Source organism: Pogona vitticeps, chromosome 2 (assembly GCF_051106095.1).
Source record: "Pogona vitticeps strain Pit_001003342236 chromosome 2, PviZW2.1, whole genome shotgun sequence".
NCBI classification, from domain to species: Eukaryota; Metazoa; Chordata; class Lepidosauria; order Squamata; family Agamidae; genus Pogona; species Pogona vitticeps.
The window spans coordinates 31,994,269-32,016,329 of NC_135784.1; the positions used below are offsets into that span (position 1 = coordinate 31,994,269).

A 22,061-nucleotide genomic window follows, 5' to 3' on the forward strand; every position below is an offset into this window, starting at 1 on the left:
CCAGGAAATGGACATTTAGGGTTAAATTAACCTGGAAAATCCAAGGTGTTTTTGTTTTAATTCTTTAAAAGAAAACAAGAGCTGTGTTAAAACAGGTGAGCAAAAGGATGGTCCTCCAGGTCTTGTTTGACTGCATCTGACGGACTGCAGTTGGTCCACTCCTGAGTTAAAAGGGAAAGCACAACTTGTGAGTCACAGCTGTTTCAAGACACTTACCAGTTATTTAAAGCCAAGATGATAAACCCGGGTACATTGTATGGTGGGGCTGAAGCAGTAGACCTTTGGTCTAGATCAGGGATCTCAAACATGCAGCCCGGGGGCCATTTGCAGCCCCCCAGATGATAGTTTGTGGCCCTTGCCTTGTCTGCCCCCCCAGAGCGCCCACACATCCTCTGCTCTCAAGAGTAAAAAAAAAAAAGCCTTGCCTCGCTCACCGGCTCTCTCCTAAGACAGCACCTCTTGCACCCTCCATCCAGAACTGCAGCCTGCCAGCCAGTCCACCTGTCTGTCAGCTAAGGAAACTCCTGGGCGGCTTCCTCGGGCTCTTGCTCCGCTTGGCGGAAAATCTGATGTGGCCCAGCCTCACCCAGACTCTGTCTCTAGCGGCCCCCAGGTAAATTGAGTTTAAAACCCATGGTCTAGATGGTCTAGAAGTTCAATAAAATAAATAAATTAAAAAAATCTGTCCAGGTCCACAGTGATGCTTAACTGGGCAGTAGCTAATCAGAAGAGGGAGTGGAGCATTGTAAGGTAGAAAGTTCAGACTAAATAATGAGGCTGTGTACAGCAATAGTGAAAACAGACAATGCGATAAGAATAAAACTAATACTTTTACGGACATGTTGGCTAGAATGATGGGAATTCCAGTTTCCACAGTTGGCCACTAGAGGCAGTGTTGGCAGCCAAACGGATTGCAATAGATAGCCGAAGGTACAGGAACACTAAAAAAAAAAAGATTAAGATTACAGCTGTTCCAGTAAAAATACCTGATCAAAAGGTTGGGGCAGCTTTGACCTTCCACATTTTTTTATACTGCCAATTCTCATGATCCCTGACCCTTGACTAGACTTGATTTGGGATTTCTGGGACTTAAATGACCTGGAGGGCCAGAAAATCCTTCATTTCTGAACTGGTACTTTATAAACTTTGTTTTCCTTGAATTGTGACGTCTGGTATTTCAGCTCTTACTACGATTTTAGAAGTTGGGGGATCCCAGCCATAGAAATAAGTCCTGTTAAGTTCTTTGTATTTGAAGAAGCAGTAGAGGATCATCTTATTGAAAGGTGGGACATAAATCAGGTTCCTGCAATGCATGAGGGGTATCCTCAGGTGGGAATTTTTTCTTCCAAGAAGCAGGAATATGCAGGTTAGATTTGAAGGTCTCTTCCTAGTAGAGGGAAGAACCAGCTCCATGTATGGCTCTGAGACTGTCTTCTGGGTGATGGTCATTTTGTTTTCTGTGGGAGAAATAAATGATGCTATTCTGGCATGAGTAAAAAGGGGTTGCTCTTCCTTCTTTCTCCAGTGCTTTTGACTGAATGGACGGGTTGTTTTGGATGGGTGAATCCTCTGTCTGCAAAGGTCTGCTGTTTTTTGCCTCCTTGTGAGAGAAGTGGACCTTGAACCCTAGACAAGGAGGGTGGGGGGTCATCCTGGGCAAGTGCAAGTTTGCCTCACCAGAAGTTGAAAGAGTAGGTTGGACAAGGTTGGCCAAAGTAGACGGGAGGCTGAATTTATACCCTCTTTCCATTGTTAACAGGAAAGCTACTCATGGGGAGTTAATTAGATATGCCTGATTATGACCGAAGGCCTAGTGAAAGAACTAGAAGAGGTCAGTGTCATCCTTGGCGTGCAGCCAGGACAAAGGCATGTATGTAGGTGTAAACTCAACAAACATTTGCTTCACCCTCTGGTGCAAGGAATAGAGAAAGCCAGTTTTCAGTCTGTCAGCAGAACCGAAGAGAAACCTCCTCCATTCCGGTTATCAGCTGATGTCCACAGATCCTAAGGTGGAGGGAGTGTGCGGTGGCTCTCTTGCTGCTACCACAGCCTCCTGTAGTAGCAAAGGGCATTCGGGCAGTGGCAGATGGTGTGCTGTAGCTAGCAGGGCAAAAAGCAGAGCACACACAATGGTTGGTGGAGGGAAGGCAAAAAATGGGCATTCATATACAGGTAGGCAAACGAAAATTCACACCTTCACCAAGCCACGAGCATTCGCTCAGCCTTTGGCTGAAATCCTGTTATTTAGCACAGTGAGTCGCAACTTGAAGAGGCCCATTGAGTCAGTTCATTGGAATCAATGGAACTTACGGAGGAGACTCCCAAATTCCCACTGATTCTATGGCGTACTCTGGTGCAACTTACATTAAGCAATAGGATTTCAGCCACTGTCTCATCCTCTCAGCCCATCCATTGACTCCACAGCTCAGTGGAGGAGCAGAGTATATACCTTGTCCCCCACAGTTGGAAATACTGTTTTATCTCTTGCTTTTGACTGGCTGGTTTGAATGCTGTCATTGAATCATCATCATCTCAGAGCTGCAGAGCTGGAAGGGGTCCTATGGATCATCAAGTCCAGCCCGTCAAGGAGGCACAGAAGAGAACTGAACTCCCAACTTCTGGCATTATAGCCAGATACTTTTTTAAAAACACACACATAGTGACTGGGAGTTCCACAGGAAATACAGCTGGAGCTCGGACTTTCTGCCACTGGGAAGCAGACAGGCAGGAGTGGGTTGGCTCCCGGCAACTCAAGACTGAAATGAGGCAGGGTCTCAACTGTGCCCCCAAACCAGCCTCCAGGGCAGGGGTCCCAAACTCAATTTACCTGGGGGCCACTGGAGGGAGAGTCTGGGTGAGGCTGGGCCGCATCAGATTTCCCGCCAAGCGGAGCAAGAGCCCGAGGAAGCCACCCAGGAGTTTCCTTAGCCTGGCTGGGGCTCCAAGGAGGAGGAGGAGTGGACACGCAAGCCCTCATCACCCAGCTAAGACCCCCTCTGGCTCCTTCTTCACCACCACCACCACCAGCAGGACGAAGAAGCAGAGAAGGGAGGAAGAGCCGGCGACCGCCTAGCCAGGGAGAGGAGGGCACGATATAAAATTTAAACAAAAACCTTCACAGAATTCCCAAAGGAGAAAAGCCCCCACTGGTACCCACGAAATTAAACAGAACGGGGCGGGCCTCCCCACAGGTCCGTGCGTGCACACACACAAATGGAGGTCCAGCAAACTTCCTCTGAGGGCCCCCCTCAAAAAAAGGGCGCACTCAGCAGCAGCAGCTACCCCCACCATGACAGAGGAGCAAACTTCGCGAGGTGAGCTCAGGCAGCCTCCAGAGCCGAGGTGGCTGAAGCAGGAGGAGGAGGAAGCACCGCTGGCCAGGCTGGTGCTGGGGGTGCAGAGAGAGAGCCACTTCCCTGGAAGAGGCGGCAGCAGCGGCAGCTGCTGTTGGCGGCTTAGAGGTACTCTACGAGGACGGGCCAGGAGCAAGCTCCGCTCTCAGGCATCGCTCAGCAGCGGCTCAGCCACTGGGGGGAAAGGGCCGGCAGGGTGCCTCGCTCACCAGCTCTCCCCCAAGACAGCGCCTCTTGCACCCTCCATCCAGAACTGCAGCCTGCCAGCCGGCAGACAGACGGGCTGGCTGGCAGGCAGCAGTTCCAGATGGAGGGTGCAAGAGGCGCTGTCTTGGGAGAGAGCCGGCGAGCGAGGCGAGGCTTTTTCTGACTCTTGACAGCAGAGGACGCGTGGACGCTGGGGGGGCAGGCAAGGCAGGGGCCACAAACTATCATCCGGAGGGCTGCAAATGGCTCATGGGCCGCATGTTTGAGACCCCTGCTCCAGGGCATTTTTTTTGCTGTATGCTCTTCATCAGAAGTAATAAAAGTATGTCTCCAACACATCCTGTTTAGGTGTTCAGTATTTCCTTCAAAAGTACTTTTTTTTTTCTAATGGAAGTTCCTGAAGACAGTCGTGTTAGGAGAAGCAGAGTATGAAGCCTGAGCCTCAAGTGGCTGGGAGCCCCATCTGTGGACATCAGAAGGGGAGGCCGGGAGATCACTCCCCGGGCTTTCAAGGGGCAGAAGGTTTGCGCAAAGGATCCTTACGGTTAAAACATAGTAATCTATCAGAAAATGTGAGGGAGCAGAACAGATATTTTCCACTTGAGGGAAGGGAAGCCCAATATTTGGCCTGCGCCCCCTGTGCGCGCACACACACATTTCTGGGACTAGCAAGGGGAACCTGGTGATTAAGATAAACCCTTAACCCATTTTCCTTTCCAGAGCAGAGGGTTGAGAATGGGGGAGGGGAAAACCAATATTTGCCAACCGGTGCCCTTTTCCCCAAAAAACCTCTTAGGACAAAGTTCAAAGCACAGATAATGGAAATACACATAAGTTAGATGGAGAGTGTCTATTGGGAGAGGTAATTTCAAACAGGGGAAATTATTTTAGAAATCAGCTGGAAATGAAACCAAACCTCGGTCCTGTCTTGCATCCTTTCTGGATGTGGTCACAGTACTCTGTAGCACCATTGCCAGTGGCTCCTTACACCCTTTCCCGGAGACAAGTTAAAGCAGAGCACTACCCCCCCCCCCCCCATGCAGTGGGGAGCTGGTCATGGGCACAGCAAAAAAAAAAGGGGGGTGGGGTGGGATTGAGATTTCTATGGTGCTCCTGATCATTATCCCTTTGGTTGGCAATGGTGCTGCTCCAAAATTACAGAGGCCACTGGTGTTGCTTGTTACGCATGACCGTGGCAAAGACTAATGGCCAGAGTGCCCCCTTTCTTCCCCACCACAAACTCTCCAACTCTGTTACTTCTGCCTTTTAATGGATGCAGCCTCCTAGGTTTTAACACCTTCAGGGGAGGGCTTTCTCTGGTTCCCACGGCCCTCACAGGCAGGCTTGGTGTGGACCTAGGAAAAAGCATTTTTGTTGTTGTTGGCTACTTTCAGACGGTGAAACTCCCACATGAGACCAGGACACAGCCCTCCCTTCCACCGGTAGAAAAAGACTCTTTTCAGACAAGTTTTTAGTATCAAAATGGCTGCTAAGGAAGGAGGCTTAATGGGGGACTCATCGTTTCTAGTGTGTTTTTAAACTGGCTTAAAAGGGTATAATTCAGTGTATTTTCATGATCAATTGATCAAAATCCTATTGCATACCAGCACCTGCATGACTCAGAAATTGTGCAAGGGGCTGTGAAATTTACACAGAAGTCCTATCTAGCAAGCAGTTCCACAGGTTAGTTGCACAGTCACTCTCAAATCAGGAATGCCTGGACACAATTCTCAACTTCCCTCAGTGTAACTTGATGCTACGCCAAGTTCAAGAGGATTTTCACTAGTTTCAAAATCTTATAATTTGTTGTACTTTTAATACTGCCCCTCTCCATATATCTTTCTTGTCGCTGTTGTTTATTCATTAAGTTCTATCTGACTCTTCGTGACCCCATGGACCAGAGCACGCCAGGCCCTCCTGTCTTCCACTGCCTCCCGGAGTTGGGTCAAATTCATGCCGATCCATATTATCTTACTTGGCTTTAAAGATTTCTAGTCACTTGTGCGGATTATATGGCCCACAGGAGGTCCTGGGAAGGCAAAATAAGGCCAATACAGTGGTGCCTCGCATAGTGATGATTTTTGGCCAGCTGATCGGCGGTTTCAAAATGGCCACCGGGAACAAAACATGGCCACCCGCTGTTTTCTGGGACAGATTCCTCGCTTAAGAGGCACCAGAAATGGCCGCGCTATGGAGGATCTTTGCTGAACGGTGAGTTTTAAGCCCACTCATTAATTGCGTTTTAATGCGTTTCTATGGGCTTTTTTATTTCGCATTGCGACGTTTTCGTTCTGCAGCGATTTTTGCGGAACAAATTAATGTCACACTGCAAGGCACCACTGTACACTAAAGTCACTCCTCCCACCACAGATAGTCCTGCACACATTCTGGCTCAGCAGAAGGCCACTTCCTCTAGTTTTTTAATACAAAGTTTGATGGGAAGCATGAACCACATCTTGATTAAATCCCCAGGCTATCTCTTTTCAATGTCTAAATATATCAAAAAGACAAAAGACTTAAGTTGTAGAATTGCTTATTTATTTAGTTAGTTATTCATTCAGTCAACTTTTCCCAAAAAACTAGATCTCCATTTTAAGTCTTGTTTTTTTTTTTTTAGCAAAAAATAGTTCAAAAGCTCTGTAATGCCAAAAAGAATTCAAAACCACAGCTGGCACAGCTAAAGCCTCTGGTCATTTGCAGAGAAAGATGCAAGAGAAAGATTCTGCACTGCAAGTCTTATGAAGTGACAGCATCTTAAAATAAGTTATCTAAACCCTTGGTGATGGAGACAGCAGGCAAGGCAGCTGTGATACAGTCCTAACACCAAAGGTTCTGGTGGGGTTGACATCATCCTTAGAGCCCTGGCCCTCCAATGGCATCAGTGCTCATCACGTCATTTGTCCCTGCCACTGACCAAAAATTGCTTGTACATCACACTATGAGAGTTAATAAATACCTCCCTTTGGTAAAAACCAACAGGGATAACATCAAAGAATGGGAGACAAGCAGCTGGGACATTACATTAAACCATATACAGAGCAGTGGGACAAAATTAGTGGCTCTATGTTTTTCTTTAAAAATCTGTAGTTAGTAAAGAAGAAATACATGAGATAAAATGATCACCAGCTATGCTATTTCTGTATTTAGATGGTGATCTCCACCAAGACGTAGAGCATAAGATTGCTTAACAAGGCTGGAAATAAGCTTGTGATTTCACAGCATGGCCTGGTTTCAACTCCAAGAATATGTCAGGACTAATAATCTGGTCCGGACCTCATAAATAAGCTAAGATCATCAGGCATTCTCAGGAGTTTCTGAAATCTGAGAGCCTGACAATAAATTTGAATAATTCTGGAACATCAAAGCTAGCTGCAGACTGTTCTGCCCTTTCCCTGCACCATGGTAGATCCTTCCAAGCATCAGCCAGGAATCATGTACCCAGAATAAATATTAGCCCACATCCTTTCTCAGAGAGATCCAGGAGTAAGACATCTTTCGGGAGACAGAAAGAGCGATGCAGCCAGCTTCTAGCAGGATTCCAAAGGGGAAGAGACAGAGAATGTTGCTAGCATGGATCTGAACCACAAAAAAGAAATTTTTTTAATTCGATCCATGGTCTCATGAACCACCAAGAAAAGGAAATTTGTGCAATAATGGATCCACAGAAGAGGAGGAGAATCCCCGCCAAAATGAATCCAAGATAAGTTATCCATCAAAGTCCAAGAGTGATGAGGAGCCAGGATCTCTCAGGTGGGACGCCGGGTTAGGTCAAGAAGACCTGTGAGATGGAGGCCTTGCAGGGAGAGGAGAAGAGATCCAGCTACATGCAATGACAACAGCAGTGATGGTATCAATTGCAGATTTTGATGCGGGTCCCCTTAGAAAGAATACGGAAGAAGGGAAAGATGCGCTCACGGAATGAAGCATTGAAAGTGTGGATGTGGGCCATATTCTCAGCATTATAGAAGGCCAGCTGGCCCCGTTCATAGTCCAGGTAGACACAAAAACGCCGGAGTTTCTCACACGGAGGCAGAGATGTCTGCTCGGTGGTGGTCAGTGCCTGGTACTTCTTGCCATTGGTCCCCACGCACCAGATCTCCCGTTTCTGGTGGGGACCTCCAGCGTTAGCCTTTTCTTTACGTCGAGCTGATTCGCGGGCAGCCCCCACTGCCCACCCCCGTCGGCCTCCAACCTCCACTTCCCAGTAATGGCGGCCTTGGTTGAAACCCTGAAGAGCCAACACACAATAGTCGGAGTCGAAGCGTTTTGGGTTATCAGGAAGCTCCCGCCAGCGATCTCCGAGTCGGGCACTCCGGTAGTCTGAGGAAAGGATGAGTCGTGGATGGGCTGTTTCTGGGTCCAGGGTCAAATCAGCTGTGGGAGGGACAGCAAATTTTAAAAAGAAGTTTAAAAAAGTAAACGGTGTACTTATTCCTTGAATAGAAAAGAGCACCAAGTTTTCTCAGATTCACTGTCAGACCTAAGGAAATGGCTCTGGGCACTGGTAATGGTGCGGCTAAAAACATTGTAAATAAATAAATAAATAACAGCATTTCAACAAATGGGAAAGGGAATACATTTCCTCCAAAATGGCATGGCACCGATTTCCTCTCAGAGATCTGGATATTTTTTCGGTTTTTGCATTTTACTAAACAGGTTTCCAACCATCATAGGTACTGGAAGCATGAAATAGTTGCCCAAATTGTCTTACTTAATTAACTTTTGGAGATAAATTTCCCAACTTTAAGAAATTAGGTGTTATTTGTTGCATACCCTGTTGCCCAACTCAGCATGGAAATCGGTGATTTCTTAGCTCAGGGCAATCTGCCTCCAAAGCTTACACTGTTTGCATAATTATGCAAGAGAATTCTGGCTACTTCTTTGCCAGGCAGCTCAGAATGCAGTTACCTAGATGAAGATTCTACTGTTGTAATCCAACATCGAAGAGGGATTCTAGGTTCAGTCCTAAGGAAAGAAGTTTAGAATCGATCAGTTGGAACCAGTTCGATGTGTAGGAATCGCTAAGAAGATCAAAAAGGAGAGAATTGGGGTTAGAATGAAGATGAATGCGGAGCCAGTATTTGAAGGTGGTGACCCAGGCAAGAGTAGACGGAAGGTGGGTTCCCAATTCAAGTACCATGGTGGAGAGGCGGATCATATTGGGAACACCTAAGATCTTTCTAAGGAAAACAGCAGCAATGGAATCAATGTCATGATTTACAGCCTCTATCCAGATGGGCACCCCATAAAAAAGGTGGGATAGAAGTTTACACTGAAAAATATGCAGGGCTGCTGGAACAAAATGGTTGCCCGAAAGATAATGGAATTTTGAAATTGCATTGAGTTGGGTAGTTGATGTAGAGATAACCAATTTTTTATGTGGGCTCCAGTTTAGTTTGTGATGGAAAGTGAGCCCAAGGTATTTAAATGTTGGCACTTGCTGGTAGGAATGTGTACCAACTGTCCAAGTGGACAGAAGGCTGGATTTAGAAAAAACAACTATTTTTGTTTTGGAGGAATTTATACAAAGATCGTTGACGGAACAGTAGTCTTGGAATTTGGCTAAAAGGAGACGCAAGCCGGCTTTGGAAAGAGAAAGCAGGACTGCATCGTCTGCATAAAGGAGAACTGAAAGAGGGGCACCATTAAGAGAGGGGGAAGGGTTGGCAGCTTTAGATAAAAAAGGGGGAAGATCTGCTAAGAACAGGTTAAACAGTAAGGGGGCTAATATGCACCCTTGACGGACACCCCTATTAACTTGAAACCTATCAGATAGTATATTGGAGTTTGGAAAGCGGATCTGGCATGAGTTTGAAGAATGGAGACACCTAAGCAGAAAAAGTAGACGAGGGTCAATGCCCCATTGGGATAGTTTGTCCCATAAAAGAGATCTATTAACGGAGTCAAAGGCGCCTCGAAGGTCTACAAAGGCGGCGAACAGTCTAGATTTATGGTGGATGGAATATTTTTCTGCTAGATGGGACAAAAGTAGAGCATGATCAAGGGTGGAGGCTCTAGAGCGAAAGCCTATTTGCTCTTTCCCCGGAAGGTTGACAGAAGAGGCCCAAGCAGAAAGTTTAGAAAGGAGAAGTTTTGAATAAAGTTTGCCAATGTAAGATAAAAGACTAATTGGACGGTAGTTACTGGGAAGGGAGGGATCACCTTTTTTGAAAATTGGGATCAGGGTGGAAATTAACCAGGAGTTGGGAAAGATACCAGAATGGTTAACTAAAGTGAAGAGGTTGGCCAAAGAGTGAGACCACCAATGAGGGTTACTAGTCAGAATCTCAGTAAGAACTTGATCTGGGCCTGGGGCCTTACCAGACTTCAATGAACTAATTAAATCCAATATTTCATCAGAGGTAACGGGAGGCCAATCAGATAGGGCCTGCAGTGAGGAGTCAGGGAGGGGATTAGGGTTCGGGGAGAAGAAAATTGTGGAGAAGTGGGCTATCCATTCCTCCGAGGGGATAGAGGAAGAAGGATCGGGAGAAAAGAAAGTAGTGGAAGAGGAAACCAGAGACCAGAAGGCCTTGTAGTTATGTGATAAAATTGCTTGTAGCAGGTCGGACCACTTGCGTTGAGCAAAGAGGTGTTTTTTTGAGTCTAGAATTAATAAGCAGGACCTTCTGGCAATAAGGTAAAGTTGTAAGGAATCTGGGGTAGGGTTAAGGCGGAAAGAGTGAAAGAGGGACCTAACCTGCTTCTTAGCCTGCCAACAGTCAGAATCAAACCATGAGGTAGCTCGATTATGAGAAGGGTGGTTAGTTGGACTGCTAAGAGAGATAACTAAGGAATCTAAAAGAGTGTTGTAGGAGGTAATAGCTGTGAAGATAGAGTCAGTTGTAGCGATAGTACGGTGGAGATTGGAAATCTCTGGCAATAGAATCCAAGAGAAGAAGTCGGTTTCTGTTTGAGGAGACCATTTAAGGCGAGAGGAAGGTTGTAAGGGGAGGGTAGGAGGGGAGGAGATCGAGGAAGGAGAAGTTAGGGACAGAAGAAGAGGCAAGTGATCACTGTCGGCACGGACTCCAACAGAGAAATCAGAAAGAAGAGGGAGGAGGGCTGGGGAAGCAATGGCGTAATCGATTACGCTTGGTCCCCTAGTGGAGAGGTGGGTATATTCCCCAGGAATATCCTTACCCCATGTGCCGTTGAGAATGGCAATATGAAGGTTGAGACAAAGATTGATTAAAAAGATAGCATGAGGGGTAATAATCTTGTCTCTAGAGGACCTTGGTACATATTGCAGTCTGACGCTTACAGAGCTCTGACTTGCCTAACACCACACAGGGAGCCTACAGCTGAGCTGAAACTGGCCACTGTGTAGTCACACCGCTTTATACCTCAAAACGGCTTCCTTCTTTTCCTCAGACTTGTCTCCTCTCTTGAATACACGCTTTAATACAGCCTCCTGATAATCTTATCTCCCACAGCCACCCAATATAATTCTTCTCCTCAAAACTAAACTGCCTTTGGTCAATTCCTGACAACACTCCTGCCCCTCCTACCTAAATCTGTCATGTAATCCTATGTAAGGCCTGTGGGCATGGCCTATTATCACTTCTTCACAGCTGCAAGCTTTTATCTTTTTTTTGGGGGGGGGGTAACTCATAACATTGTGAAACTGCTAATCCAAAGAACTCTCCTGCCTTCAATAGAACACAAAAATCAGGTTGGAGCAAAACAAAGACTAAGAGTGGGAAATTCTTCAGCCTAAGGGCTGAGGACAATTTCAGATCAGATCTCAGAGCTGCATTTTACAGGTGGGCAAGACCCTGAGGGCAAATGCAAGTTAAAGAACTATTATAATACAACTTAAAGCTCTTATGGCCAGTAAGGCGCCTTGCAACTTTTAGAATGATGAAGAAGAATATACAAAGACAAAGAAAACATGAAACAATGGTGACAAAGGGAAGGAGTTGTAGCCAGTTTGGGAACCTAGAGAACAACATGGGGAACTCTCAGATGGCCTAATACTGACCTTCCCACCCAAAAAACATATTGACCTTCCCACCCCCAACACAGATTAGCATAACTGCTGGCATCTTGGAGGCAAAGAGGCCACAAAACAGCAAGGAGGCCGGCACCCTTTACCTTGAGGGGCTTTGCAGAAGACCTTCTCCATCTTTCTCATTAAGACATCCACGAGGAAGTAGTTCCGGTATTTCTTTCCTGTGTCCACAGGTGCTATCTCTGGATCTTGGAACTTAATATTTTCACACCTGGAAAAGGCCATTGTTTTGAGATCAGTCATATAAGCAACTGGCAGATAAAAGACTCAGCCAAACCCCAACACTCAGATTACTCCTAATTAACATTTCCGCCTCTTCTCTATTGCTACAGTAGTGTCCATTCCTTCTTTTACACTTCCATCAGCTATATCTTTTAATGTCAGCATACCATCCACAGTGAGGAAACAGACACAAAGAAATTAATGCGGAAAAGGAGAAGGATACGAGAAACATATAGATTTGAAAGGCTGTGTTTCGTAACAGCTTCCTTTGGGCCCTTCAGCTTAAGGAATCTGTTCTTATCTGGGCTTCGAGAAATTCTGTTTATATAGGGGCAGAGGTTTCAATAATCTCTTTTCTGTGCTATGTGCTCCACAATATTTACCTCTAACATTTCTCCAGCCTGTTACTATGTTTGAGAAATTCTATGCAAACAACACAGCTTTGTAACAAAGAGAATCCTCTTAACAAGGCATTGAACGGTACTGAAATCAAAACCCGTTATCTGAGCCCTATTCTGACACTACAGTGGTGCACGGCAATGCTCTGGATATTTTCAAAAACAAATACCTCACATGCTGGTCTTTAGACATGGAGTGTAAATTATAGGCTAGAGCCTTTGCGCATGTTACAACAAAGGTTCTGAACACCCCACACTGTCAAACATTCAGGTTTTCAAATTTTCTGTCTGCCCTTCATTTAAGAAAGTTAAATATGATTCCAGATTTCAGGTAGGATAAATGTGGAAAACAACTGACCATAGGGGTTATATGGAGCAGAAACCCAGCCATTTTGCAGCATATACTAGAATAATTCTACTTGCACCTGACTGGTTTGATGGAGGGTTCCATTCCAGCCACTGAGAAATTAAATTATAATCCCACCATATATTTTTCCTCCAAAGGTCAACAAAGGGGTTTTTTTTTTGGACTAGAACTTCCAGAATCTCCCAGGCGGTGTCACACTGCTCATGCTGGCTGAAGGATTCTGAGAGTCACAGCTCAGGTCCTTTCCCAGGCTCTTCTTCCATGACAGAACTCGGGGTTCTCAGCCAGCCTCCTATCGAAGTACCGAAAAGCCCTAGACCTGCTTAGTTTCAACAAGATTGACATATCGTGAGCTTACAGACCAAACCTCCAAGTGTGTTTCCCTGTGATAAGCAATTAGTGACAAAATCTAAGGCTCTCAGGTTGCATCATAACTCAAGAGCCTGAGGTGCAAACATCAAGAAAATAAGTCTCTCTCTCTCTCTCAAACCTCCTTTAATCCTTCAGATAAAAGAACTGGATCACTGTCACTGGAAAAAAAATTGCTCAAAGTACAGCCAACCATCAAGTCCTATGGAGAATTTCAGATGCACCCAGGATAAACACAGAAGCACAAATCAGTGGATATTTCAAGGCAAAGAAGCAGCATACAGAGATACAACCCACCTGACTAAAGTGCCTTTGTAGTCCTAGAAGAAAAAGAAAGGAAAAAAAATGTGTGAGAAAGACAGGCACCCTGCAAGCAAGACAAGATTTAAAATTTAAAATCCACTTTCAAAACATAGGCAAGCCATTTACCCAGTTTAGGGTAAATAGGGGACATCCAGTAATGGCTTCAAAATACAGGGGGGAAACTGTATGTCAAGTGTTCAGAAGTACTCCCTTAACGAGGATTGGAAAATAAATTTTTTCCCCCAAGGATTCCTTCAGAGTCTTCCCATGGTTACGTACTATTCCCCATGCACATTTTTAAGACCAGGATAGCTGAGTGGTCTCTGTTACTAATCTTTACAACACTGGCGTTGCCAAAGGCAAGGCTACCACGTGGAACTGGAAAAGGCAGTTTGCAGGACCTATGCAAATTTCGTGTCAGGTATTTGGAAACATTCCAACATTTGAGTTGCAATCTTCTACTCGCTTTCCTCGGCCTAGCTTCCTGTGCTCAGTGGAACCTATATTCAAGTCAACACATACAGGATTGAGCTATACAGTCTGTACTACACCACTCAGTCCATGACCTTTACCAATGCAGCCTTTTAAATCATGGTGTCACTGCTGCCAGGCCAATGCTGGCCAGTCTGAACCCAGGCACGCAAAATTAAATAATTACCTTGAGCAGCTGCAAACCATCCTGCTTGCTCTTGTCTTCAGCTTCAGCAATGAGGCGGCTGAGTGCAGCACCTTGCTCCTCAAGATGAGTGATGTTGCTGTTCTGTGTGCCTAGCAGCACCTCGTAGCGGTCTTCCAGCTGGTGCAACAACAATGCCTGCTCCCCAACAAGAAACTGGTGCAGCCGCTCAAAATCAGATTCAAACTCTTTCATATCAAGTTTCATCTTGTTCTGTGGGAAGGGAGTGGAAGGGGAGGAAATAAGTAAAGCACAGGGTGAGGTTGGGGCATAACTTGTTCTTGACAGTTGGCTGGCTGCTACAGAACTGAAAAACTTGCTTTGCTTCCAAAGTTTTTAATGAGCCAATACCATTTTTCCTCCTGTTTAAACAGCAGTTTAATCAACTGGCCAAGCGGACCTGATAGGACTTAAATGACTGGCATTCCACCGGTGTAAGGTTTGTGTAACTTGCTCTGGTTAATTGTAACCAACTGACAAGGTCCTGGAGCACATCTTGATTTCGCAATTGGTTGCACAACTGGGCACGCAACAAGTTACAGAAACTTCACACCAACACCATTAGGCTTCTGGCCAATGAGCAATATTGCTTTCATTCAGAGGTTGGCAATATGTGGTCTTCCAGTGGCAACTCGTACAGATTAAGGGAGCACAGCCAACACAATGCTGGTGCTTCAACTAGATCAGAGTCCTAAACATTTTACAATGAGAAGAACCCCATAGTCTGCAAATGGAGTACTGCTTTTGAGCCTTCTCTGTCATTGCTCCCAGATTCTGGAATCTTCTTTCCAAGGGAAACAAACTATGGCCTGTGGGCCACATCTAGCCTGCCTTGCCTTTTTCACCAGCCTGGTGAATGTCACAGGATCCACAGGCTCAGATCCCTTCCCCTAAAGACCGTGTGTGCAGGCGGGCATGTTCCTTCGACCCTCAAAAATGTGGAACATATATGATCTCATGCCAAAAAGTTTGGAGACCCCTGCTTTACATGAGTGGTTTGACCAAGGGGATTTTTAAAAGAGGGCCCTTTATACTGTGTTTTATTTCTGTTTTTAATACTGTTCTTATTATAATTGTTTAATATAACTGTTTAATGCTTTTAAAATATTTTAATAATTTATTATTTTGTTTTTAACTTTGTTTCTTTTAACACCGTAGGTCATCTTGGACCTTTAGGAGAAAGGCAGCATATAAACATTTTGAATAAAAATAAATAATAAATGCATCTGGACTAGGGTAAGTGATGAACTGGAAAAGACCAAATAGTGAAGTAGAATTCTGACAAAATAGAGTCTCCATAGGCAAGTGGCCCCTTTGTCTCTGAATTTGAATGTGCAGTCTGTTCTAGAAACAGCCCTACTCCCCTTCAAAAAAGAGATACTGCTGTGCCCCACTTTACGATTGCCCCACATTACAACGAAACCGCATTACGACGACGTTTGAATAGGGGTTTTCGCTTTGCGATGATCGGTTCCCTACTTCGGGAACCGATTCTTTGCAAAACGACAATTTTGGACAACTGATCAGCAGTTTCAAAATGGCCGCCGGGTAAATAAAATGGTTTCCCGCTGTTTTCTGGGATGGATTCCTCGCTGCACAAGCACCGAAAATGGCCGCCCTGTGGAGGATCTTCGCTGAATGGTGAGTTTCCAGCCCATTGGAACGCATTGAACGGGTTTCAATGCATTTCAATGGGCTTTTTATTTTCGCATTACGACATTTTCGTTCTAGAACGAATTAACATCGTAATGCAAGGCACCACTGTACAAAGGTTGGAGACATAACTTGGATTCAGCTTTGCCTGTGCAGGCTTAGGTAGCCTCAGTAACTCAGAATACCCTTTATGATCTTTGGATAGTTCAACAGCTGTAACAAGATATATGGATATATGGTGGTCAGTGATCTATGCTTGGTTAACTTTCAAAATGGGCTACTGGAATTTATGGTACTTGGGACTACCCTTAAACACCATCCAGAAGTTTCAGCCAATGAGGCATGTAGTTCCTAGAATATTACAAACTGTTCTTAGGCTCAATTCAAGGTGTTATTAGCTACAAAGCCTCAAAGAACTTGGGACACCTGAAGAACAACCAAAGGAGCGTCTTTTCCTACAGCAGTCCACCCACATCACAAGGTATGGAAGTAATACTCGTCTTACTAGAGATGGGCATGACCCTCAGTTCAGAGGTTTGTAAGCACAGCACCACAGGGGCTGCGTGTTCCTTTCCCCCACCTCCCTGGCTGGATTTACCATCTGGCACATGCTCCTCTCCTCCTCCTCCTCTTCAGCTCTTTGACCAGTCTCTGGTAGGAGCACGGGCTTCCCTAATCTGCCTCCTTGACAGATCGTCCATTTGGACAAAGAGGCAGGACAGGCAGGCAACCCCGTCCTCCTGCCAGGGACTGGTTGAACAGCTGAGGAGGAGGAGGACAGAGTTGTGCTCCAACTGGTGAGTGAGTCACTGGCTGGGTAGGTGAGGACATATGAATCGGCAACAACCTCTGAACTGAGGTTCGTGTCCATCTCTACTTCTTACCATAGCATGACTCAGGAAAGGGCATCCTCGACTGAAGCACGCTCCCCACCCCAATCTCTCGGTGGAGATGTGTGTGCTGTTGATTTTACCATCACTTCAGCAACTGGTCAAAACCTTTCCCCTCACCATCAACTACATTAAGCAAGTCAGTATATTTTATAATTTTTAAGCTGCTCTTTATTGGTTCGTGATTGCACATTATTGGTTTTATTATGTATTTAGTGTCAAGACATGATTCCCTATACATAATTTGATGATGACCATTTTATAAAATACCAAAATAAATAAATCTCTCTCTCCAAGCCATCATCCAGAAAATGACTGAAACACCACTCATAGAACTCAAAGATCTAATTAGACTAATTCATTCTTAAAATAAGGGAGTAGTACCTAAAAAGCCCTCCTATGGTGTAAATACATGAATGGGGATCACACAATTAAGATGCTGGCAGATAAGAGATGACACCCATGGCAGCAGACACTCTTCAAAGAACGTATGGAAGGGTGGGACTGCTTAAGGTACAGAGAGTTTGTTCTGATCAAATCCTTGGACACACCAATTAGGGTTTCTAGCTCTGAGAACTTCCAGCCTGAAGATACAGTTATCATCATTTTCACATGCTGAAATAAGCTGTTTAGTACTTGAAAGGTTCTGAAAGGTTTTTCAGCAAGCATATGGTATACACAAAAAACAATACATTAACATTAAGAAGTCATTTAGGCAAGAAACCAACTTGTCCAGACCACAGAAGGAAAATGAATGGAAACTCAGCATACCTTGAGTTCTGCTATCTTTTCCTCTTCATGCGACTTCTGTTTCAGAACAGTCTCCAGTTTTCTCTTCAGTGGATCCAAGTGGCCTTGGAGCTTTGCCTTAATAAAATAATTAAATACTAACTAAAATGTTTCATATATTCGCAAAGGCTTTCATGGCCGGGATTTAATGGTTGTTGTGGGTTTTTTGGGCTCTTTTTGTCTCCCAAAAAGGACAGAAGCTGATCTCACACCCATAAATACTCAACTCCCAAGCAAACTACACTAGAGCACAGAGTGCTGTCCTCTGAAGATGCCGGCCACAGAGACTGGCGAAACGTTAGGAAGAACAACCTTCAGAACATGGCCAAACAGCCCGAAAAACCCACAACAACCATTAAAATCTTTCACTTTTAAGATGACCAATTTGCTGCTGCAAATGAATTAGGAAGACATGGCAAGTACTGTAGGATAAACAGTGACATTTTTCAGGACTTCAATTATAATTATAAGGACTAGGAGCTTAAAGAGACTTTTTAAAAAAACTCATTCTGATTCATGATTGAATCAAAGTATAATCTTCAATAATTTTAATTTCTTTGTTATCAACATTAAAGTTACCTTTTTCTGTAGTCATGATTTTTGTCTTAACATTCAACAGTAAGCCTCCTTTTCCACTTTGTTTAACCTTCCTCAAAGATATTTCAAGTCACTGTTATTTTCTGATTGTACTATGGTATCATATACATATTTTAAATTACTGCTCTTTCTTCCATCAATTGTCATTCCTCCTTCATCTGATCTAATCCAGTTTTTCATATAATACATTTCATATATAGACTGAACAGAGAGCTAAAACACCCTTGTCCATCATTTTGTAACTGTAAACTTAGTTTTATGTTAAGAAAAGAAATTCATCTAGACATTAACACTGCACAGTTTAATCCTAAACCCTTTAGAGTCCAGGTGAGAACTGAATCTTCTGCACTCAGGCATACGCCCTGCCTCATTTGCCAATACCCCACTACACATTTTATAAGCAAAACAGTACATGACCATGTACTTTAAAAAAACTACAACAGTGGTCATCCTATCCCCATCCTACCTTATATTCTTGTACAACTTCTTCTAGTGGCATGACACTGTGGTGTTTGTGGTTTCGAGATTCTCTGCAGACCACACAGATGGGCTCCTCATCTGTCTCACAGAAAAGTTTGAGTGGTTCCTGGTGTTTCTCACATAGCGTTCGTTCAGCGCTTGGAACTCGGCCTGCTACTGAAGATGATGGTGCCCCAGATGAATCCCCTGCCGCTTCCAATTCCACTGTCTCCGGTGATGCAGTCGCAGGCTTGAAGGGTTGTGGATGCATCTGGCGGATGATCTGCACCATATTGGCCAGCTGAAGGTTGGGTCGAAAGTTTCGATGGGGGAAGTTTTTACGGCACTGGGGGCAAGTAAATGACTGGCGCGCAGGGGGAGGCGGCGGTGGCGTTGGGACATTATACTCTGCATCTTCCTCCGTCTCTTCCTCCTCATCCATTACCTCCTCCTCCTCTCCATAGTTATCAAAGAACAAGTCACTCCCCATGGCATCATCCCACATCTCATCCGATCCAGGATCCTCATCCCAGTAGTCTCTATCATCTCCTTCATCCCACACATCGTCATCGTCACCATCATACTCGTGCCTAGAGACATCCTCTTCCTCCTCCTCCTCTTCCATACCCCCATCGTCCAAGTAGTCATCATCCTCGAGATCATCCTCTTCATCTTCGGCGTCTTCTTCACGTGGGAGGTCGTCTATGCCTCCCTCCTCCCCACCTCCATCCTCAGAAGCAGGCCCATAGCCTCCATCCGAACCAGAGGTCCCCACCTCCTCTCCTTCCTCCGCGGCTTCAGCTTCCTCCTCCTCCTCCTCCTCCCCTCCTTGACCTTCGCTTGCGCCCCACAACTGCGTGATGCAGACGCGGCAAAAGTTGTGGCCACATCCGATCGACACCGGGTCGATGAAATAGTCTAAGCAGATGGCGCAGACCGCCTCCTCGTGGAGGGTCGTCACCGGGTTCAGGGGGCCCCCATAGACACTCCCTGCAGGCACGGAGGCGGCGGCGGCGGCGGCCATCGGGGCCCCGAGTCCTCCGAGGGGTCCGCACCCCCTACTTTTACCCTACACAGGGCTCCCACCACTACACCTTACTGCCCAAAAGGCTCCCTTCCTGGAGGGAAGCGCCTTCCTCCCCTTAACACAGGATGCTGCTCTGCCCCGACCCCCCCACACACACACTTCACTGTCCCAGGACTTCCAGCCCCTTCTCTTCCCTCCCTCCCCACCACCGGACCCACAGGGGGGACCCCCGTCCGCCCCCACAGGGACTGGGAAGGGAGAAGTGGGGCGCCTCTTTCCTCTTTTCTGCCGGCGAAGCGGCTTTCCTTCACTTCCCCTTTAGAGGGAGTTACTTTCCTCTTTCAGCCCCTGGCCGCCGCCGCCCCCCCGGTACCCGCTAACCACGGTTTCCCGCTCCGGCCTCTTGACGAACTCGCCCCGCCGGCTTCTCGGGAGCAGGAACCGCCTCGAATGCCCGGACGGAGCGTCCGCCGAGCACCTTAACTCCCACTACCCAGCCAGGCAGCCACGCTACGCAGCGGCCTCTCTATGGTGCTTAAGAACGCCTTCCCACCGGAAGCGGCGGAGGAACTGTCTTTTGGGTCCCCATGGCTCGTCTCTATGATGGGAGGACCCCTGAATGAAAGAGGCGGGGGAGGAGGGAAGTCGCCTTCATCCCTTAACCGAAACTTTGTACATAGTCGGGGCTAAGAAACTATAGCTGGGACTCAGGCAAGCTATAACAACGTCATCAACGTAATCGCAACGGAAGTCATTGTGATCACGGAAGGGAATGTCCGGCCCGGATCCTTCCCGGAAATGCAGCGGAAGGCTGGAGGCCCTTTCTATCATATCAGTCTCCATGGTTCCTAGGGCTTCCACTTTAAGTAGGAGTTTTTTTTTTAAACGTAATGAGCTCTGCACTTACTTTATATTTTTCCGGTGTATTCGCAAATGTGTAAGCTCAAGGGTAGCAGATAGTTGTCTCCGTATCACATGGCAACACTGTGAAGTATCCTGTTTACACAGTTACATAATATTTATATTATTCCCCATCCCGTGACAACAATTTGTTGGAACGACATTTGATTGAAATAGTCTGCCTCTATGCGTTGAATCTGGGCAGAGAGAAAGAAGCGAAACGGGAAGAAGTTTCCCCCTTGACTGAAAACCCTTTTCCTTTTAACGTTTCCGTCCAACGTTTTTCAAAATTAAGTCATCGTGAGGCAGAAGAATCCAAATGTAGTTAACAGTTAAAACACATTGTCCAACCTGTTGTGGCGACATATCAAATAATAATAGTTTTGCAACTGTTTCTTGTAGGAAGGTTAAGACTTAACACAAAAAGAATCCTCAAAATCGTCTTCAGCTCAGTAGTCTGAAATGTTTCTGGTCTGGCTGAGCAGTTGCAATGTGCTATGTGGAAAATAAAAAAAAACCCCAAAGTTACCAAACAAGAAAGGAAATTGTTCTGTCCTATAGTTAACACTGCCCATCTACCTGTCTTTTTTTCGGGACCAAATTTGCAACAATTTGGGAGAGATGTATAGAAGTTCCTGAGTTTTGTGACACCACTCCTTTTGCCGCTTGTTGCTGTTGTAATGTGACATCAAGTTGCTTCAAACTTTTTGCAACCCTATGAATGAGGGATTTCCAAAATGTCCTGTTATCAACAGCCCTCCTCAGCTCCTGCAGATTTGTGTGTGTGTTTAGTCGTTTAGTCGTGTCCGACTCTTCGTGACCCCATGGACCAGAGCACGCCAGGCCCTCCTGTCTTCTACTGCCTCCCGGAGTTGTGTCAGGTTCATGTTGGTTGCTTCGCAGACACTGTCCAGCCATCTCATCCTCGGTCGTCCCCTTCTCCTCTTGCCATCACACTTTCCCAACATCAGGGTCTTTTCCAGGGAGTCTTCTCTTCTCATGAGATGGCCAAAGTACTGGAGCCTCAGCTTCAGGATCTGTCCTTCCAGTGAGCACTCAGGATTGATTTCCTTCAGAATGGATAGGTTTGTTCTCCTTGCAGTCCAGGGGATTCTCAAGAGCCTCCTCCAGCACCACAATTCAAAGGCATCAATTCTTCGGCGGTCTGCTTTCTTTATGGTCCAGCTCTCACTTCCATACATCACGACAGGAAAAACCATAGCTTTGACTATTCGGACTTTTGTTGGCAAGGTGATGTCTCTGCTTTTCAAGATGCTGTCCAGATTTGTCATCGCTTTCCTCCCAAGAAGAAGGCGCCTTTTAATTTCAGGGCTGCTGTCTCCATCTGCAGTGATCATGGAGCCCAGGAAGATAAAATTTGACACTGCCTCCATATCTTCCCCTTCTATTTCCCAGGAGGTGATGGGACCAGTGGCCATGATCTTAGTTTTTTTGATGTTGAGTTTCAGACCGTTTTTTGCACTCTCCTCTTTCACTCTCATTATAAGGTTCTTTAATTCCTCCTCACTTTCTGCCATCAGAGTGGTATCATCTGCATATCGGAGGTTGTTGATATTTCTTCCGGCAATCTTAATTCCGGCTTGGGTTTCTTCCAGTCCAGCCTTCCGCATGATGTATTCTGCATATAAGTTAAATAAGCTGGGGGACAATATACAGCCTTGCCGTACTCCTTTCCCAATTTTGAACCACTCAGTTGTTCCATGACCAGTTCTAACTGTTGCTTCCTGTCCCACATATAGGTTTCTCAGGAGACAGATAAAGTGGTCAGGCACTCCCATTTCTTTAAGAACTTGCCATAGTTTGCTGTGGTCCACAC

General features: G+C 45.8%; 1 protein-coding gene across 3 annotated transcripts; it reads right to left on the reverse strand.

Annotated features, from left to right (window-relative positions):
* Positions 1 to 20: 20 nt before the first annotated feature.
* TRIM41 (tripartite motif containing 41) lies at positions 21 to 20,977 on the reverse strand. 3 transcript variants are annotated; one of them, XM_020777527.3, is made up of 7 exons: positions 18,305 to 20,977; positions 17,224 to 17,319; positions 13,892 to 14,122; positions 13,228 to 13,250; positions 11,658 to 11,785; positions 8,469 to 8,525; positions 7,798 to 7,934 (listed from the first exon to the last, which is right to left on the reverse strand). In XM_020777527.3, exons 1-6 carry the CDS (start codon positions 19,319 to 19,321, stop codon positions 8,482 to 8,484), a joined length of 1,539 nt encoding a protein of 512 aa, XP_020633186.3. In that variant the 5' UTR covers positions 19,322 to 20,977; the 3' UTR covers positions 7,798 to 7,934; positions 8,469 to 8,481. The 3 variants fall into 3 exon arrangements, with proteins under 3 accessions (XP_072845311.2, XP_020633185.3, XP_020633186.3); XM_072989210.2 differs by lacking the exons at positions 7,798 to 7,934; positions 8,469 to 8,525 and adding an exon at positions 21 to 941; XM_020777526.3 differs by lacking the exon at positions 8,469 to 8,525 and having other exon boundaries at positions 6,082 to 7,934.
* Between the last annotated feature and the right edge of the window lie 1,084 nt (positions 20,978 to 22,061).

Excerpts from the sequence above, each read along its gene's own strand:
- TRIM41 (XM_020777526.3), bottom strand. The coding sequence starts at position 19,321 with ATGGCCGCCGCCGCCGCCGCCTCCGTGCCTGCAGGGAGTGTCTATGGG. Across the intron at positions 17,320-18,304 it reads AAGTTGTACAAGAATATAAG|GCAAAGCTCCAAGGCCACTT; the intron begins GTAGGATGGGGA and ends TATTTTATTAAG. Across the intron at positions 7,935-11,657 it reads CTTCTGCAAAGCCCCTCAAG|CTGATTTGACCCTGGACCCA; the intron begins GTAAAGGGTGCC and ends TCCCTCCCACAG.